This window comes from Uloborus diversus, chromosome 7 (genome assembly GCF_026930045.1).
Source record: "Uloborus diversus isolate 005 chromosome 7, Udiv.v.3.1, whole genome shotgun sequence".
Classification (NCBI taxonomy): Eukaryota; Metazoa; Arthropoda; class Arachnida; order Araneae; family Uloboridae; genus Uloborus; species Uloborus diversus.
The window spans coordinates 170,619,217-170,638,084 of NC_072737.1; the positions used below are offsets into that span (position 1 = coordinate 170,619,217).

General features: G+C 34.5%; 1 protein-coding gene across 1 annotated transcript in view; it reads left to right on the forward strand.

The window, feature by feature from the left end:
- The window catches only part of LOC129226006 (carbonic anhydrase 5B, mitochondrial-like), a 131,996-nt gene extending 127,207 nt beyond the window's left edge, over window positions 1-4,789 (forward strand). Inside the window, exon 7 of the mRNA XM_054860581.1 lies at window positions 4,461-4,789. Coding sequence (XP_054716556.1) covers window positions 4,461-4,598 — 138 coding nt within the window. The 3' untranslated portion in view covers window positions 4,599-4,789. The remainder of the gene's footprint in view (window positions 1-4,460) is intronic.
- Window positions 4,790-18,868: the final 14,079 nt, after the last annotated feature.

The window sequence follows — 18,868 nt, forward strand, 5'->3', positions numbered from 1 at the left end:
TCAAGGAGTTATTTTATATACAAATTTTTCATCAAAAGCTTTTTCCTACAAAGTTTGTTTGAAGCAAATTCGCCTCACAGTTCGGAATTGCCTTGAATTTTCCGGTAGGCGCTAATGTTAAGTTTTTTTGAACTGTTTAAAATTGAACAAAAAATAGTTCAAATCAAAAAATGAAATATAGGAATGAGGTGTCCTCGCCGAGATCTTTCGAACAAAAAAATTTTTTGTTTGAATCGGATTATTCACTCAAAAGTTATTAGGGGGGGGGTCAGATCGACAGACATTTCCCCCCCTCTCAATACCCTACTTTCCAATTTTTAATTTTTCGATATTTATTTAATTATTTTATTTATTTTTGACTTTTTTTGTTTTTCACAATATTTTTAAGATGCGTTAAGTCTTCTTTCATGCTTTTTTCTTCTTTTTCTGACTTTTACTGGGAAAGTAGGCTAAAAATGGCAATTTTCAGGTTATTATTGCTTTATATGTAGAATGTTATTCCGCATCGAGTCATTACAACGATTTTCTATAAAAAGAATCCTTTCGAAAAGATCGCGAGCCCCATATTCTTTAGAGTTTAGACGAAGGTTTTTTACTTCCTTTTACAAAAAAGGAAGTATTGTATTCGCGAAAAAAAAATTCAGTCAAAAATCGGCCTTAATTTCCATTTTTCTCACCCCCGAATGAACGTTGAGTTTTTTTTCCCCGCTCGACCACACGTGGATAAGTGCCTAGGAACCTACAGACACCCGAAATATCCATTTTGACGACCCCCGAGTTAATTACAACGAATTTTCTCGTGACGTCCGTATGTACATATGTATGTGTGTGTATGTGTGTGTGTATGTGTGTGTGTGTGTGTGTGTGTGTGTGTGTGTGTGTGTGTATTTATCTCGCATAACTCAAAAACGGTATCTCCTAGAAAGTTGAAATTTGGTACGTAGACTCCTAGTGGGGCCTAGTTGTGCACCTTCCCTTTTGGTTGCATTCGGATGTTCCTAAGGGGGTCTTTTGCCTATTTTTGGGGGGGGGGGGGGAATTATTGTTAATTTTGATGTAAACTCAAGTGTTGTTATAGTTTGTTGGACACTTGGCGATATATCGCCAGTCATTTGGTCGTCAACTTGGCGACAAATTTGGCAATTTTTTTTAGTTTTAAATTTTGTTTCAATTTGGCCACTGTTGGTGATAATTAGAGAGTAAACAACTGAATCGCATTAAATTTGCCAATAATGGGGAAATGACATTAAATTGGAGTAAAAGGAAGTCATTTGATGCACACATCAGCTCCTTATATGTTTCTTAACTCCTCAAGTTAAAAAAAAAAAAATGCTGTCATCGCTTATTCTCAGGATTTATGATTTATCATTAACTTTGGTTGACTTTGGAATGTTAAAGAAAACTTACCAAAAAAAAGGATACTCCAACTAAGCTGTAAATCAATAGAAATTTTACTAGTCACAAAAATTTATAGCTCGCTTTAAGCGGGGTTTGCTCGTTAAATGCGAGTTACGCTCCCATAGACTTAACATTGTACCCAGGGCCGCGCCAAGCCTGGTCGGCGCCGTCGTGCAAGTGTCTTTTGAGCGCCTTTATGCATTGATGTTCAAGCAAAATATAGTTAACTCCTGGGGTCAGGTTTTTAGACAAATGTAATATGTAAAAAAGTATGTTTAGCATTTAATCTATTAAAAGAAAAACAATCTATAAATATTCAATTTTGGAACACAGTGTATGTTTTTGCTTTATATCTCGAAGTTACTTCGAGTATGGGCGTGTGTAAGGGAGGGGCGATTGAAATTGATTTTTTGAATTTGACTTTTTCCCTTGGAAACCTTGCATTGAGCTGTCGTTAAAAAAGAGATTGTCAGTTTCAGTTAATCAAAGCATTTTACCCCAATAATTTAAAAAAAATCTTGGAATGTGATCGAAATAATTATTGATTTCTAGTTTGCAACTTAAATTTCTAATATTTGATATACTGTCCAGAAAGCAAGATGTCTATTTTTGGACTTCATATTAATCAATACAGTTGACCCTCTGTTTAACGACGCTCTATTTAACGATTTTCTCTATTTAAAGACGACTTTTCACAGTCCCGAATGCTCCACTGTAATTTTAAAAGCATTCTATTTAAGAACGCATTCCCCTATAAGGACGATTTTTTGTGGTCCTTTGAAAGTCCTTAAACAGAGAGTCAACTGTATTTAGTTTGATTCTGAAGAAAATGTTTCAAAATATAGAAAATTGTGAAAATCCCACTTTACCGAATTAGTGGGGTTTTTTTCAAGTAATTCTGCCTGAAAAAAACCGGGCTGATTTTTTCAGGCTGAGCCCGGTTTGACGAACCCTGCCTTTGATATGCTAATGAGTTTTTGGAAAATGAAAATATTTTAAATATCAAAGTTATAACACCGCTCTAAATATATCTTTAATTGACAAATAATTATTCAAAGTGTTATGCCAGTCAAAACATGACAACAGAGTACTGAATAGATTTCTAAATTGAAATAGAGGATATTTTCCAAGGAAAGTAAAATCTCTCATTTCGGTAAAATCAAAAATTCTAAAATACGGAACTATTACAAAAGGCATTGAATTTAAGATCCAATTCTCTCCATAGGTTTTTTTTTTAATTACTATTTTAATTTAATGCACAAATAGTTAAATAGATAAAATGGGGGAGGAGAATCGAGTAATTATGGTCAACTCGTTACTATTCGGAACTAAAATATTAACCTAAATTATTGTCTACAATGTATAAATATTATGCACATCTATGTAATATGCAAATGTGCTTACCGTATTTTTTATGTATGATAACATGAAGCAGTAGAATTACAACGAGTTAAAAATCACAAAAAGACTATGATTGCACAAATTATAATACAAAATATTCACCGCAAGAATCAAAATGGGGATAAGCAAATTTCTTGCTCCTCGTATGATCAGCCTTGTGTAATATAGACGTACCGAAATAGCATTCACGGCTCCACATTAAGAAGGAAAATGCTAATGTATGCATTAATTAAAGTCATTTGTTTTCAGTGTAAAAAATAAGCGATTTTGAATAGCATGTTTAGACACAAGTCTATAATTTTTCCTTTTAGATTCTCAGCAAGACGGATTAATTGTTTCAATGAGCAGTATAATTTCACTGCTTCCATTAGATATAATCAAGAATTTTATTTTACTTTTTGGTTAGAGTTTATTTTCCCTTCATTCGAAGCTTTTTTGATCGGTAGTGCTCGGCGCCTTTTTAGCTCTGGCTCCGTCGTGCTTCGCACGACCTTGCACATAGGGACGGCGCGGCCCTGATTGTACCAACCAAGTATTTCTGATTTCCTCGTCAAATCCGGGTTCTCGTTAAATGAGGGCTCGTCTTAAGCGAGTTCAACTGTATCAATAGTCTATTTATTTTTTAACCGACTTCAAAAAGGAGACGGTTATCAGTTCATACCGTATGTATGTTTTTTTTTTTTTTTTTGTCCATTCACAGCGTCTCACCTAGTGAACCAATTTTGATGATTCTTTTTTTAATGGATAGGAGATGGCTCAACTTAGGTCCCATTACTTTGTTTGACCATATTTGTTCTTTAGAAAAAACCGTAAACTTCATGCAATTTCCCTATTAAATGATTAAATATGAAACCCATTGTTATAAAAGTTTGGTGCCATATAACAGTAACATTAATAGTAATTGTAATGATAATTTTGAATAAAGGCTTCTCGGAAGCACGCATCAAGTTTCTTCAGTGTCATTGCTCCATAGTGGTGGTAAAGCTAACCTGGAAGCAAGGTGATGCAGTGATCAGGATCTGCTTAGCCTTCACAATACTACCAGGTTATGTTTTCCTCAACTATACAGGACTGAATCACAAGCAACTAGTATGCTGTGAAATGCAAATTAGTTAGGGATATTCAAATGGTTATAATTAAATTAACACACAAATGAATTCCAGAGAGGAACAAAGATACATTTTTAGTGCCAATCGCTTAAAGTTTAAAACGTGCTTATAGTTTTTTTTTTAGTTTGGTGCATTTTTAGTAAAAAAAAAAGGGTTAAGTTTCATGATGGTAACTTCTTACTTTTACTGAAATATATACATTTACACTAAAAAGAATAAATTAAAAAAAATTTCCAAAATTTTATTGTTGTTGCTGTTGTTGTTACTCTTGTTTTTATCACTATTTTTGTTTGAGGTAATTATCATATTATTTTTGTCGACTGTATCAATAGTTTATTAATCTTCATTGTTGTTGTTGTTGTTATTCTTGTTTTTATCATTATTGTAGTTTGAGATAATCATCACATTATTTTTGTCGTTTAACAATCATAATTTATTATCATTCCTATCATTATTTGCAGCATTATTTGATAACCCAAGTGATTTTTTATGCAGTTCTTTAATCTTTGTAAGCAGTGACAGTTTCTTACATGTCCGTTTTTTCGCCCTTAGCTGGACAAGTTCAAGATGCTATTTTCGTCTACGCTGAAGGCATTTGTAAACGGGGCACCCATCCGAAGCAGGGTTGTTGAGAATTGCCGGCCTTCGCAACCACTGAATGGAAGGGTCATTCGAGAAGCTACCTGTTGAATATCATCCCACGAAATTGAGGAATGACGAGATTTTAGAATACTAGACAGAATGATTAAATATGTGCTTAAAATCCGAGCTTAGAGTGACATGTTTATTGACTTTAATAAAATCTTTATAGGCTCGGTTCGTTAAAATTTCTGAAATGTAATGAAACTGGAAAAATCGCAATGATTTAGTTGATTTTATAGAAATAGATTTTACAATAAAAAAAAATTGAAAGAAAAGAATGGCTGATTGATTGTTCTTTTTTTTTTTTTTTGAGCAATCACGATTGCTTATTGTTCTTATTTGACTGATGTAACGCTGATTTTATTTTTCCCCAGCCTCCCTCTGCAGCACTCCCGGGAATCTGCTTCTTCTGGTCGGTGGCGTCCATATCCAGCACACATGCACGCTCATACTCATACACACACGCCTACGTGCATACACACAGGTTTACACACACACACACACACAACTATACACATGTAACTGCCCAGGAGGAGGGGCAGGCTTTGGGGGACCAGGAGCCGTTTTTAGAAACAATAACTTCAATGAGTAGGGTCTTGTCGGAACTCGTGATGTCAAACACATAATTTGAATTCAAAATTTCGGAATTCAAATTAATTTACTTTTAAATGTTTTTAGTTTCAAGTTCGCAAAAAAATTTTTCATGACTGAGCCCAGAAATCGAGGTGTTTTGAATGGTTTTGAACATTTATTAATTTTACCTCTGATCAATTAAAAAAAAAGTTGTAGTGCTGCCATCTATACTCTTCATACAGAAGTAAATTTCTGAAACGTGTGTTTGGAATTCAGGAGGAAAAAGTTTAAGGGCCATAATGGAACATATGTTCCCTCTAGAGCTCAAAATTTTAAAAAAAATTATTGGGATAATAGAATATCCCGCTTAATGTAATAAAATTCGGATGTACTACACCGTTGATGTGTGTTATTTTTGTCCCGGATAATGGAATATCCCGCTTATTAGAATAATTTTTCCTGGCAAATTGCCTATTCCATTAAGCGGGCTCGACTGTATTACATTTCACTTAAAAATGAAGCATAACTAACGAAGTAAATGTACATTACTTAACATGTCCATCACTTGTTCCAAGTGCCCGCGATCCTACTGAAGTAGTAGTTTTTCCTTGTGCAGAAGCATATAATAATGACGACTCTGGACAAATCACCAAGCATAATCACAAGTGACCTATTTTAATTGAAACTTTATTCCAATTTCCCACACAAACAATGGGATTCCAAATTTTTAAAAGCATTTTTTTTCTGAAAGAGCATGCTTTGACCATTTTTTTGATAAATTTGTTTACGTTTAATATTTTTAAAAAAATACTTAAATCGGAGCGCTTTCATTGTTTACGGCTTCTGCCGATGATGTCACAAATGATGAAATGCCATTCAGTGTTGCCATTCACAGCGCAAAATATTTAATTCACATCTTTACTCACGTGTATTGGCAACGATATGGTTGATAGCAAGCGTAGAGCTCAATTTTAATTCGCTGCTTGATTATCATTACGTGGAAACGAAGTAGAAAGATGCGGCAAAGTGCATCATTTGTGACGTCATCAAGACCACGCTTTCTTTGAAAAATCGGGCATCTTGAAAAATTACAGTTGGCTCTCTGTTTAACGACTTTCAAGGGACCACAAAAAATCGTCCGGAAGTAGAAAGCGTCCTTAAATAGAATGCATTTAACACTATAGTGGACCATCTGGGACCGTGAAAAGCCGTCGTTAAACAGAGAAAGTCGTTAAATTGGACGTCGTTAAACAAAGAGCCAACTGTAATTAAAAAAAAAAAAAAAACTGTTGGGAAAATGAAAGTATTTTCTGGGTCCATGTCATTTTTATTTATTTATTTATTTATTTATTTATTTATTTTTTTTGCTCATTCTATCCATTTTAATGACTAAAAGTAGTACTTTTGACTGAAGGAAACCACCCATTCATTAATAGGACCAAAATATTTTTTGTGATTAAAAAATACAAAAACAAATGACTTCAACTAACATGCGATTACTATTCAGAAAACCAGTGCCATCGGGTTGATTTTAGTAAATCGCGCCGACATAAGAGGGCGTATTGGAACCGCTGGAATCGCCAATAGAAAATAGTTTTCACAGCACAGTTTAAAAATATACACTCGCTTGACATTGAAAATGCAACACCCAGAAGGAGTGGTCGGAAGGTGATAAAAAAGACAGAGGACAGCAAGGAATAATAAATGATCTTAATTTCAAAATGATAGACAGAATATAGAGCGAGAACGGCGTCGCACAGTGATTCAAAACGACAAAAAAAGCGGAAAAAATTCAATAACTTTGAATATTCTCAAAAAATGCTTTGGAAAATTGTAAAAATTGTTGCATGGTAATATTTATCTTCATGCTTGCTGATCGTATTCACTCCGAAACCCCCGATTTTACGTCCCTCGAATCTACGTTTTCCCCACATTATACGTTTTTTATCATCAGATCCTCAGTTTTTTCCGTGCACTAATAATATTAATTTAACCCGGATGGAAAGTTTGTTATTTATGAATTTCTCGCATTTTACATTTTCCCTTGGCAGTTAAAAAAAAGAAAAAGTGTTTTAAAATTAAGAAAAGTGTTTCCCTCTGTGCATTTTCAAACATAATCCACTCGGTTGAAAGTTAATCCATGAAAACAGAAACGCTTCTGCTCCATCCATAGCTGACCTTATAGACTTTTCGGCCGCCAATGAAAAATGAACAAGAAGAAAGAGGAAACACAACTCGTCTCTTTTTCAATACTTTATTTAATAGCTTAATAATAGTGAAAGACTCTTTTCTTTATCATAACGAACAGGAAAAAACTTTGCAAAGTGTTCCAATCCACTGGAAGATGCTGTATTTACTTTGGATTCAATAACTCAAGTATTACTGACTATTTTTCAACCTAAACGCCCGAATTCGTTATTTAATGTGTTAGAATAATCTAAACTGGTGTGTACAATAATGTTTTTTGTCGTAAAATATCGAATTTTTACATTTTATAAGCGTCATCGTAGCAACCTTTATTACTATTTTTGTTTCCTTATCTGATTTTTGTTTTTTATTACATTTCCCGTATTTTACGTTATCCCATATTTTATGTTTTTGGATTTGAACTGACGCACAGTGGAGTATTTGACTGAAAATCCTGGCCAAAAGTCCAAAATTAAAAATTTACCCGATTTTTATGAAAATTTATTCCATGATAGTTGACTAACTGGTGCATCGATCGGCACCTGTTTTGGAAACTTGAGTCACATACAATTGCTCATAGCCTCAGTGAAAGATGAGATTTCTATAAGAATTTTCGCTTTTTTGTTACGTTTCAGCGAAATTATTACGTTTCAATGTAGATTTTTTTGTGGCTTTCTAAATGAATGGAACTGAACCAAACCAATTTTACGGTATAAAGAAATGTCAGGGCTTAGTGCTAATTATAAAAACAAAGTAAATATTTTTATTTTCTTTTAGTGAAAAAAATAAAGAAAACTTGGTACGTGAGATTTTTAAAGGCTTTTCGCCTTAATTTATAACTAGAGAAAGCTTTTTAAATGGGTGTCGGGCTTGGTCGGGCTGTTTTGAAAGTTGCATCGTATTTGGCAAAGTCTCTAGTGCTAATTTCAGCAAAAAAATCTTCCGCCTACAACTGCCCTTTTTTAAAATGATTTTTTTTTTTTAAAGTGCATAATCCGATCTTTTTGTGACAAATCATGATTTTAAAACTGAATTTACCTACAAAGATTTAATAAATTTGCAAAAAAGTTATCATAAGTACTACTGAATGAAAAGATCGACATATTTGAGCGCACAAGCAACAATAAAATTTCAGACACGAGTTTCATGGTTATGAGAAACCACTTCATCAATGTGTAAAGATGTAAGTTATGGAATGAGAATCATCCAATTAATTTCGAAAACGCTTACCTTTATGCATCGCTAAAGAGATTCACTGCACCCCCTAAAACATGTGTTTGCGTTCAGTTATGTTAATTTTCTCATGTACGTTAATGAGTTAATAAATTAAATTATTTTGTGATCTCGCTAAGAAAATTTGCTCTTCCTTAAAATTGAGATAGATTTTAGATAAAATAAATAAATATTTATATTTTTTCAGATCATTGCTGCAAATAATGTGCCGGGGGAGGGGGTCTTTCCCCCTTATACGTAGCAAAAGGGGGGAAATACCCCCCCCCCCCCCCCACACACACACTTGCTAGCGTTAGGAGACAATTGTAATTGTCTCCTAACGTTCCTACGCTAGCGAGCTATCCATATTTAAGAAATTTTACCTACTCATTGTGAAATTAAAGTAACATAAAATTTTAGTTCCAAATTTGTTTGTACAATTTTTAGCGGGACACATCACACGATGTAAAACTAAAGATCGACCCAAGGTACGAGTACAATATATACAATTCAAAAACAAAGAGCTTTCGAATATCCATTTTCGAGTGTTTTTACAGCTATAATATCCTAGTTCATTTATTTATTTATTTTTTTTTCAATAGAAAAAAGGTTCTTTGTAACCCCGAAACCCTTGTCTTTAATTCTTTTTGTGCATGATTAACTCAGGGTTTTAATAATTGAAACCAAACGAAAAGAATAAAATTGATTATTTTTTTGGTTTCAAATTAGTGTTTTGTACAGAATACTAGGATTTTTTTAACCGCTTTTTGCTCTTTTCCCCCCTTGAACAGTGCACTTAATTACATATCTTCAAAGGAAAACAGCAATTCGCATCGAACATGTTTACTTATCACTTGTCTAAGCATTATTGGCAAAGAGCCAACCGTGGCATTCATTTCGGATCGAGTGAAAATTATTGAAAATTTTTATTTCAACTCATTGAAAAAAAAATTCATTATAATTCAGTGAAAGAACATAACTTCACCGTTTTCGCTGTAAATGAAGGTAAGGTGTTTATATTATTTCCTTAAAAAGTTTCAGAGCCATAACATTATTAGAATATTGGATGCAAGAATTTTAGTTTACATGGATTGAATAATTGAAAAAAGTCGAAAAAGTGACCTCCCTTTGTAAATTCTTAGAAATTCGGTTAATTACGTTAGAACTTCAAACAAACCGTAATCTTGAAGAAAATTATTTTTCCTATCTAGTGATGCATTGGGTTTTTTTCTACGTTTACTAGGATCGTTTTTACGGTCGTAAACATGCAAAAGTCTAAACCGTGGATAAAATATTAAATATTTCATTTTCTAATTCAAATTTTAAAAATCGAGTTTCAAATTGTAACATTAGACATTTCAGACAACTTGTATACCAAGTTTCATGTCTATAAGTGGGATAGCTTCGCCGTACAGCGCACAAACGCACACAAGGATGTCGCCTTCAGAAGGGTGAAAATTTTAAACTAGTTTTGGCCAGGATTTTCAGTCAAATACTCCACTGTGTGACGTTTTCCCATATTTTATGCATTTTATGTTTGATCGGTTTGATTCAGGCCTCTGAGAAACGTGAAATCGGGGTTTCTCTGTAGTTCAAATTCATTTCTGTTTTTAGTGAAAAATATAAATTAAATCAGTCGTATGTCACACGGAAGGTTTATTTATTGCAATTGATACCCTCGAACAATATTTTCTGGCAATGTTGACAAACTGAGAACAGCTTTATACTAGAATGATTTCGAAAAGGAAATCAGAAATTTCAAACGTTTAATGATTTTCTCATTTCATTGTTTTACGAACAGAATGGTTATTTAACTTTTTATATAGAATTCTGTATGAATTTTAAAAAATTTCTTTCTCATATGTTTATTCTTTAAAGCCAAACGGGTCCGAAAATTGTTATTTTCAGGTTACTACTGCATTGCATGTAGAATAATGCTCTGCATTAAGCCATAACAACGTAAATCTGTTTTTAAAAAATCCTCTATATTTATTGATGAATGTTTCAAAAGCCCCAACTTTTGGAAACAGTAAACAAACGTTTTTAGGCTCTCCTGCAAAGTAGTGAAACTGTGACATACGTTACTCTGGAGCATGTCAAATTTGATGACCAATTTCTTTGATAAAAATGCAATTTACCCCCGTCATACCGTGACGAGTTATTTTCTACCTTACTATATTCGTATTCGTAAATAGCGAAGGTCAAACAAAAACATCTGCCACGACTGCAGTCGCAGGTGATCGCAGCTAAAATGTTGTTGCTTATTTACAGGAAAGATTAAACTATCGATATATGTAAATTTTAGTCCACCGGAAGCCGCCGATAAAAATATACTCCACAATACTTTTCATTATATTTTTGAGAAAATAATGTTTTTTTAATTCAGGTAGTTTTCAATTTTGATGAATTTTTAATTTTTAATTACGATGTAATATGCATCCTATAAGTGTGAAAAATCAATTAGAAATGACTTTTATTAAATTTTAGTCCACCTTATTGAACGAATGAATTAAAACTGAAGTAAAGGCGTACGTCCGAAAAAAGTAAAAACATAGTTGTTCAACAATCTTGGCTTATTTTTGTGAAAAAAGATTTTTTTTTTTCAAAAAACTCTTATGGAGTAAGTTACTACAACTCAAGGGCTAAGTAATTACGGCATGAAATATTTTTTATCTTAAAACTTGAAAATGGCCCAGAGGGATGGCTCTCCAATCCCTTTCAACCATTTGCCACAATTCGTCTTCTGAGCGAGGCAGGGACAGAGTCTGCAAACGGCGTCCAATACAGTGGCGGATTCACTAGGGGGGCGGTGGGGGCGACCGCTCCCTCCATGACCGTCATTTTCTAAAACCAATAATGAGGAATTGAAGAAATTACTGGCAATCGCTACTATTATTAATCTAGTAAATTCCACAAATTTGCTTTAAATTAACCTTAGAGAGTTAGTTAGTCAAGGATGGACAGCGTTACCCACTTTTTAATTTGAACCCAAGCTCGATTCCACCCTCTTCCTTTTTAAACTTAATAATTTTTATGTTTATATATGTGTCTATTCACCTCTTTCTTCAAGGGCTACACTATACTGGTATGATAAGACATTGCCATGATTTAGAACAGTGGTTCCTAATCCTGGGGGTGATCGCTCACAAAGGTGGGATTTGGCAGTTCAAAGGGGCCATAGATTCGTTAGGGCGATAGGGGGGATTAGTATTCAAAAGACAAGAAAATGCTAATAAAAAGTCAATGAATACCGACAGGTCTGGGGGGGGGGGATGACTTTTACGGTTTACTGCCACTTCTTGAATAGACCATAAATCCGCCCCTCGTCCAATCACATCCCACACATGTTCGATTGGTGACAGGTCAGGAGAGTATGGCGGCCAGGGAAGCATCTGTGTGCCTTGGAGAGCATTTTGGCAGTGCGAGCACTGTGTGGTAGGGCGTTATCCTGCTGAAAAATTGCATTAGGTAGCCCTTGAAGGTCAGGGATTGCCACCGGCCGCAGCACATTATCTATGTACCGTTGGGCCGTCATAGTGTCCTGAATACGAACTAGAGGTGATATGGAATTGTACGCAATTGCGTCCCAAACCATTAAGCCATGTTGTCGTGCGGTGGGACGTTCCACAGTTACTGCCGGATTAGATCTGTCTCCACGTCGACGCCACACACGCATGCGGCGACTATCACTGGATAAACAAAAGTGGGATTCATCTTAGAACACGACATTTCGACATTCTGTCATCCACGTCGCTCTAGTCCGGCACCATACTAAACGTTGCTGTCTATGTTGTGGGGTCAATGGCAGTCTTCTTAGCGGACGCCGTGATTGCAGGCCACATGCGACCAAACGACGGGAAATGGTTCTGGTTGACACGGGAACATTCAGAGTATCTTGCACCTGCTGCAGAATTGAGGAACAAGTTACTTGTGGGTCTGCTACAGCTTGTCAGTGGATGCGTCGATCCACACATTCTGACGTCACTCTGGCTGCCCCTGAACCCCTCAATCTTGCCACATTTCGTTGCTCCAACCATCTTCGGCACAGCCGATGCACCGTGCTCGCATTCATGTGAGTATCAGCTGCGATTTGATGTACGGACTAACCTCCCCTTCTCACTCCGATCACCATACCCCTCGTAAAATTGTCTATCTGCTGGAAGTGCCGTCGTTGACGGCGGCCTGGCATTCTCTCGTGTTACACGTATTCTCCAAAACAAAAACAAAATTTCTACGATAATTCTCCAGTTAGAAATAACGACACGAATATTGCCCATTCTGCAAGTTTCTTCCCTTTTATCTTACTTCACGTGCGTCGGAGAGCTGCGCATTTCACATCATTTACATAAACCATTGATGTATGTCTACTCTAAAATATGCATAAATTTCTGAACACTCCATCTTGGTGTTGCATTTTCAATGTCAAGCAGTGTATATATTTTAATGTAGATAGGAACCGCATAAAAAAAGTCTCACGTAGAAAATAACCGAAAAACTTACGCAATAACTAGGAATTGCTTCTTTAAAAGCATATTCAAGACACCGACTAGGAATCTCGTCACACCTTTTATCTTTTACAATGCAACCTTTCCCGGGGGGGGGGAGCGCCCTGATTTCGCTCCCCGCCCATAAATACCAATTCCAAATCAACCAAAATCTCGTTTTTAGGACATCTTCGAGTGAGCCTTTTCTCCATAAAAATACCGTAGATCGTCTAAAATTTCGTTTTCAAAGCTACAATTTCGAAATTTTTCTGGGGGAGAACCCCCCGTACCCCCCCAAACCTATGTAAAAGTACATTACGCTCAAAACTAAGTTTTTTGTTGTTATGTTTCTTTCTTTGCATGTGCTGTCTGCAGCACACATTTTTCTACTCTCTGTCATATTCAGATTTTTCGCCAAATCCTGATTCTCAGACTAATTCCAGCCTTTTTTATTTTTAATTACATTTTTAATCATATTTTAGCTTTGTGTACCTCAGATATTCTTACTGGAAATAAAGTTCCATATGTACATTTTTATTATTTTATTTAGTTTAAATTGCTGTTTCTTACTTTTAATTTTAGTGGGGAAGTAGACTACAAATACAAAATCGATATTCGCGTTGTTAAACTCAAGAATGATTGTTTTCTAGTTATAGAAATTTGGGAAAGGGCTATCAGAAATCCTATAAAGTACAATTTGTCTATGCTCCCTCTGTCGGGTAAGCTTGAACCCCTGTCGTGTAAGCTTGCGCCCCCCCCCCCCGTCGGGAATATCCTAGCTCCTCCACTGCTAATCGGTGTCCCCAAAACCAAATATTGGTACAGTCAACTCCCGCTACAACGCGATCCGACTTACACAAAATGGCTATAACGCGATTTTTTCCCCGATAAAGAATTTTAGACCTAACTTGAATTCTTCACCCGCAACAGGAAAATTTTCCGAAGGGAATCGCAGTGTGTAAGTATCGGTTTAGTTATTGGATACTAAAAATTTTTTTTCTTGAATAGACCTTCATCCCTTTGGCATCACTGAGAGTGGAAGTTTCCACACCATACTAGTCTGAACATCGCTTATACAAATAACTCTATTCTTCATATTCCATTTATTTTTTTCACTCTATATGGAGAAGTTGATGAAATATAATGGCACCTATATATATAAGAGCGCTGTTTCATTTAAAGTTTGAAGATAGAATGAAAAAAAAAAAAAATCTGACAATTAAAGAAAAGCTAAAGATTATGCTCTTGAACAATCATAAAATGCGTCGAAGGTAGCACGACAATTAGGTATGAGTGAATTTTCCATATCTGCAATTAAAAAGCAAGAAAAGGAAATCCGTAAAAGTTCACCGAGTAGTTTCTAAGCAAAATGCAAAAATTATGAAAATGGAAGCTGCTCTTTTATTGTGAATTTAAGAAACCAGGAAGAATGGAAATATTATGAAAGAACTGGTGAAGCAACTATATTTCGCAATTAAAATTATATAAGAATAACCGTTTGATCACGCAGCATGAACCATTACCATCTGCGCCTTTTTAAGTTAAATATCATTACTGGATCTATTGTACAGTTTCCAGTACAACTGTAGTGCATTTGTTTTACTTACTACATAATATACGTACCGTAGTGGTTTATTTTAAGTCTTTATTTCCCATTGATCATTTATTTTGTGCATCGTAGCAGTTTTTTTATGTTGAATAAAACGTTTTTTTTAAATATAAATAAAAATTCAGTTCTTTATGTGAGAAAGAGTGATTCTGTTAAGAAATAATTTTCAACAGTTTGAGGTGGTGTTTACAAGTGTCTTTAATTACATGGGTATGTTTATAAAAGTTTTTACACATACCCTTTTCCACAACGCGAAATTTTGACTTACGCGAGGGGTCTTGAACGCATCCCTCGCGTAAGTCGGGACTCGACTGTATTTCGGATCCAGAAACTCCAATAATGACGTCACTGTCACGACTATCACGGCATCCCAGAGCAGAAGTGAAGTCAACCAAAGTAGCGTCTTTCAATTGGTTGCAGAAATTCTTAAATGCTCCAACCAGACAAGCCTTTGCGACGGATAGTTAAGAATATTCGATCAGAAACAGTGGGTATTTACGTGGTAATTTGTGGTAGAAATTTATTTTAAAAGAATTTTTAGCAGTAGCTTATTTTTAAAATGACGATATAAGTGATCCGATGTTAATATTTGGCGCCATTTCATGGCACGAAGGCTTGACTGGTAGGTATTTTTTGATATCATTATCCATCAAAATCATAATTAGATAAGATTATCCTAAGATGGGATCAGGAAATGAAAAGTAAGTAGAGAGGGTGCTCAAAACTTCGAACTTTATGTTAAACTGGTGATAAAAATTGGTTTTATCTAGATTTTTGGAATTGTAGTCGATGTATTGATTGATTCTTATACTTTTCAATTGGCCAAATCATTGGTTTTTTGAAACGCTAAATGCGTGCAATAATTGAAATATATTATTGCTAGTTACTGCTGTTAGTTTAAAATATTAACCGTTTGAACAATGCTGGCTTTTAAAATACCACGCGAATGTAATTTGGTGGCAATATAAACAACAACATCAATACAAATAATATTTGACCAACTTTTGACTGAGGGCCTACTCTCATCAGTCTTCTGTTTCTATTTCGTGTAAACTTCTACTGTTTCATTTAATGAGTAAAACAGTTACTATTTTACTAACGTAATGTTGTTGCTGATGTGACGTTGTGAAACAGATTTCTTTAGAGAACTCAAGATCTTTTTTAATGCATGTAAATTTCTGATTATATTCTTTTTCTGATCGTTCAATTTATGTATATTTTGTCAGAGATGAGGAACAAGAACCATGTGAGGAAATATCATGGCAGCTGTCATTGAGGCCCATAATTTGGCATGATGGGTCTGGTTCTTTCATTTATGCTTTCGCTGATTTTATATTTTTGGACATTTATTTATTTTTTTTAAGCTAAAAGTAATGAAATTCATTGAGTTGTACCACCTCAGAAAGCTCAACAAAAAAAAAAAAAAAAAAAAAAAAAAAAAAAAAATAATAATAATAAATAATCACTGTTTGTTAGATTTAACTTCAAAATACCCTAAACTAGCATGCTGTGATCATTACTTAAATTCTTCGGTGACTTTGGTAATAGACATATTTGTCACTTGCTAAATAAAAATTTAATAGTTCAAAAATTTGTTAAAAATCAGAATTGTCTAACTTTTAAAAGTTTCTGAGAACGGCACTTGTGTGTTTATCTACATTATTTGGATCTGTTTGATGAATTAAGAATTTCTCTCTTCCTAAAAACTGAAGTTTGGGACCCCTCAGATGACTGTTGATAAATTTTATTTTATCTTATTTCTTGTAGACTTTTGAAAAATAAAGCACTTTTACGAGTCTTTCGTTTAGTTTCAATTTTTAAGATGATTTTTTCTAGTTTTTCTCAAAGCTAATCTTGGCACTTACCTGTTATCCTGCTGAAAATTTTGCAAAACCAAACCAGTAGCAAAATCTGTAATAAACTGCCAATGATCCCCAAAGCAGAATACTTGACGATGTTATGCAACGTAAAATCATTTGACCAAAATTGTTCTGCAAGTACTTCAACACAAGCAACCAACGTGACTTTTTCCACAAATCAGAACCCCTGAATCAAAATCATTTGATACAGTTTTTTTTTTCCAGTTTTTAAGACTTTACTGTTGCTATGCATTTCTGTGGAACATAAACCGATTAAGTTCTCCAAAAATATATTTTATGATTTCTAAAATTCATTAAACGAGCAAAGATACAAAATTTTATAAAAATTCAAACCCAGGTGTCAAACCACATCTTTTTGGTTATGAAGGAGAAATTAAAATAATGTTCATAAATAAATAAATTTCTAAAATAATAAATGAAATGAGTCGAGGTTGCAAATAGTCAAACACTTCAAAACTTTCTAAATAATTAAAGTATTTTCAGGTTGCAAAAGGATTGAAATCTCGAGCAAGACTTGTAATTTTTGACGATGAACAAGTTGCAATGTTGGCATGCTTCCAAAACATGCATTTATGGAGGAAGTTGCTGTAAATGATGGTGGATTGGGAAAAATAAGAAAACAAAAGGGGAGCTAAAAACGTTACAAAAATTATAATCTTCTTAGTTTTAAAATATAAAATTTCTGCAGAAACTGCCGATTTTCGGCAAATATCTTCCAACTCAAGATAGAACTTTGCACAAGTTCTGCACGTTTCTTTAAGTTCAAAGTAAATCTAAAGTTTCTGCGGATGACTTATCGAATTCAACATATTTTGCGAGCCTTCGGCCGAATTATCGTAATTTCCGAGAATTTTAGACTTTCTTCTACTTTAAAGAAATCTGTAGAATTTTATCTTGCGTTGGAAGATATTTGCAGAAAATCTGCAGTTTCTTCACAAATTTCACAGAAATCTGCAGAAAATTTGTCTGAGTTTTCCTCTCACATTTGAACAGAATTGTTCTGCAGCTCAGGCATCTCTTCTACGACGTACGTAGCAATTTTAGTAGTATTCTGCTTTGGGGTCAATGATGGAGATGGGTAACTTGTTCTACTGATTTTGGAAAGACTTTGGGTGGAGATATTTGGTGATAATTTTGTGTTTAATCAATAAGAAGTACCCAGAGCCCGATCATTGTGATATTGAACAGGGGAACAGTTCTAATTCAGCCCCCCCCCCCCAGGGCCCGACTAAGATTTTTGAAGACACTGGGCATGAAATTCATTTTGTGCCCCCCCTCTTATTCCCGCCTATTCTATATAATGAAGCTATAAAATATTTCGATAATTGCGTATTAACACAACCATGCTAAATTTGGTAGTACATCATATCAAAATATAGTATTATACATTTAAAAAGTAGAAGAGATATAGTATACGATAATTATATTCAGTGTGGTTAAATTTTGCTTGTTGCAGTTAACTGTAAATATCAACATTATCTATGATATAACCTTTAATAGTAAATACAGACTAAACTAGGAGTGGTTTTAGGATTTGCAGAGAGATCAAGTTTTTAACAGGAATTTTTATCAACAAATAAGAGATTTTTTCCTTGTCTCAGCATTTGCAAAAATATCAATGATATCGTTATACTCTAGGTTTTGAGTGAAATCATCATTTATTTTTAATTAGCATGATAAATTAAGGGGATTTTGGACCCCTCTGAATATAAGAGGAGGGGCCTGTGCCCTGCATGCCCCTGCAGTAATCAGGCTCTGGAAGTACCCTAATCTTTTTATAACATTCTAAAGTTTCGAAGCTCCTAACGTAAAATTTACTATTTCAGCAGCAGGAGAAACAACAGAGTAGTTGAGCGGCAGGCATCAGTCCTAAATCCCCCAGAACCTGGCACCGATACGAATAATCGCTGTTGTTGGGGCCGAGTATGGTTTGTGCAAGACATTTGCGGGATAATTTGTGCCATATTGACATGGATGCTTGTGTTGTATGCAGAATATGTGGTTGTATTCATCATCTTATTACCATCACCTCATCCATATTATAGTGCTGTGAACTTTGTCATATTCCAATCTCTTGCATTCCTAGCTATCATATCACACCTGAGAACGATGTTTTCAGATCCAGTAAGATATTTCATTTTTTAAAATTAATGTATAAATAAATATGTAGTTTACTATATAAAATTAAATTAAGGTATTCTTTTGACTTTGAATTTGTGCTATGTTTTTGACTTTTTATTTACTCTTTGTTTACATATGCCATAATCTAGTACAGTCGAACCTCCATATATCAAACTTCCACGTATCGAAATTTTCTATGTATCAAAATCCCAGCAAATTTATATGTTCATTACATAAAAAAAGTGTTTCTAT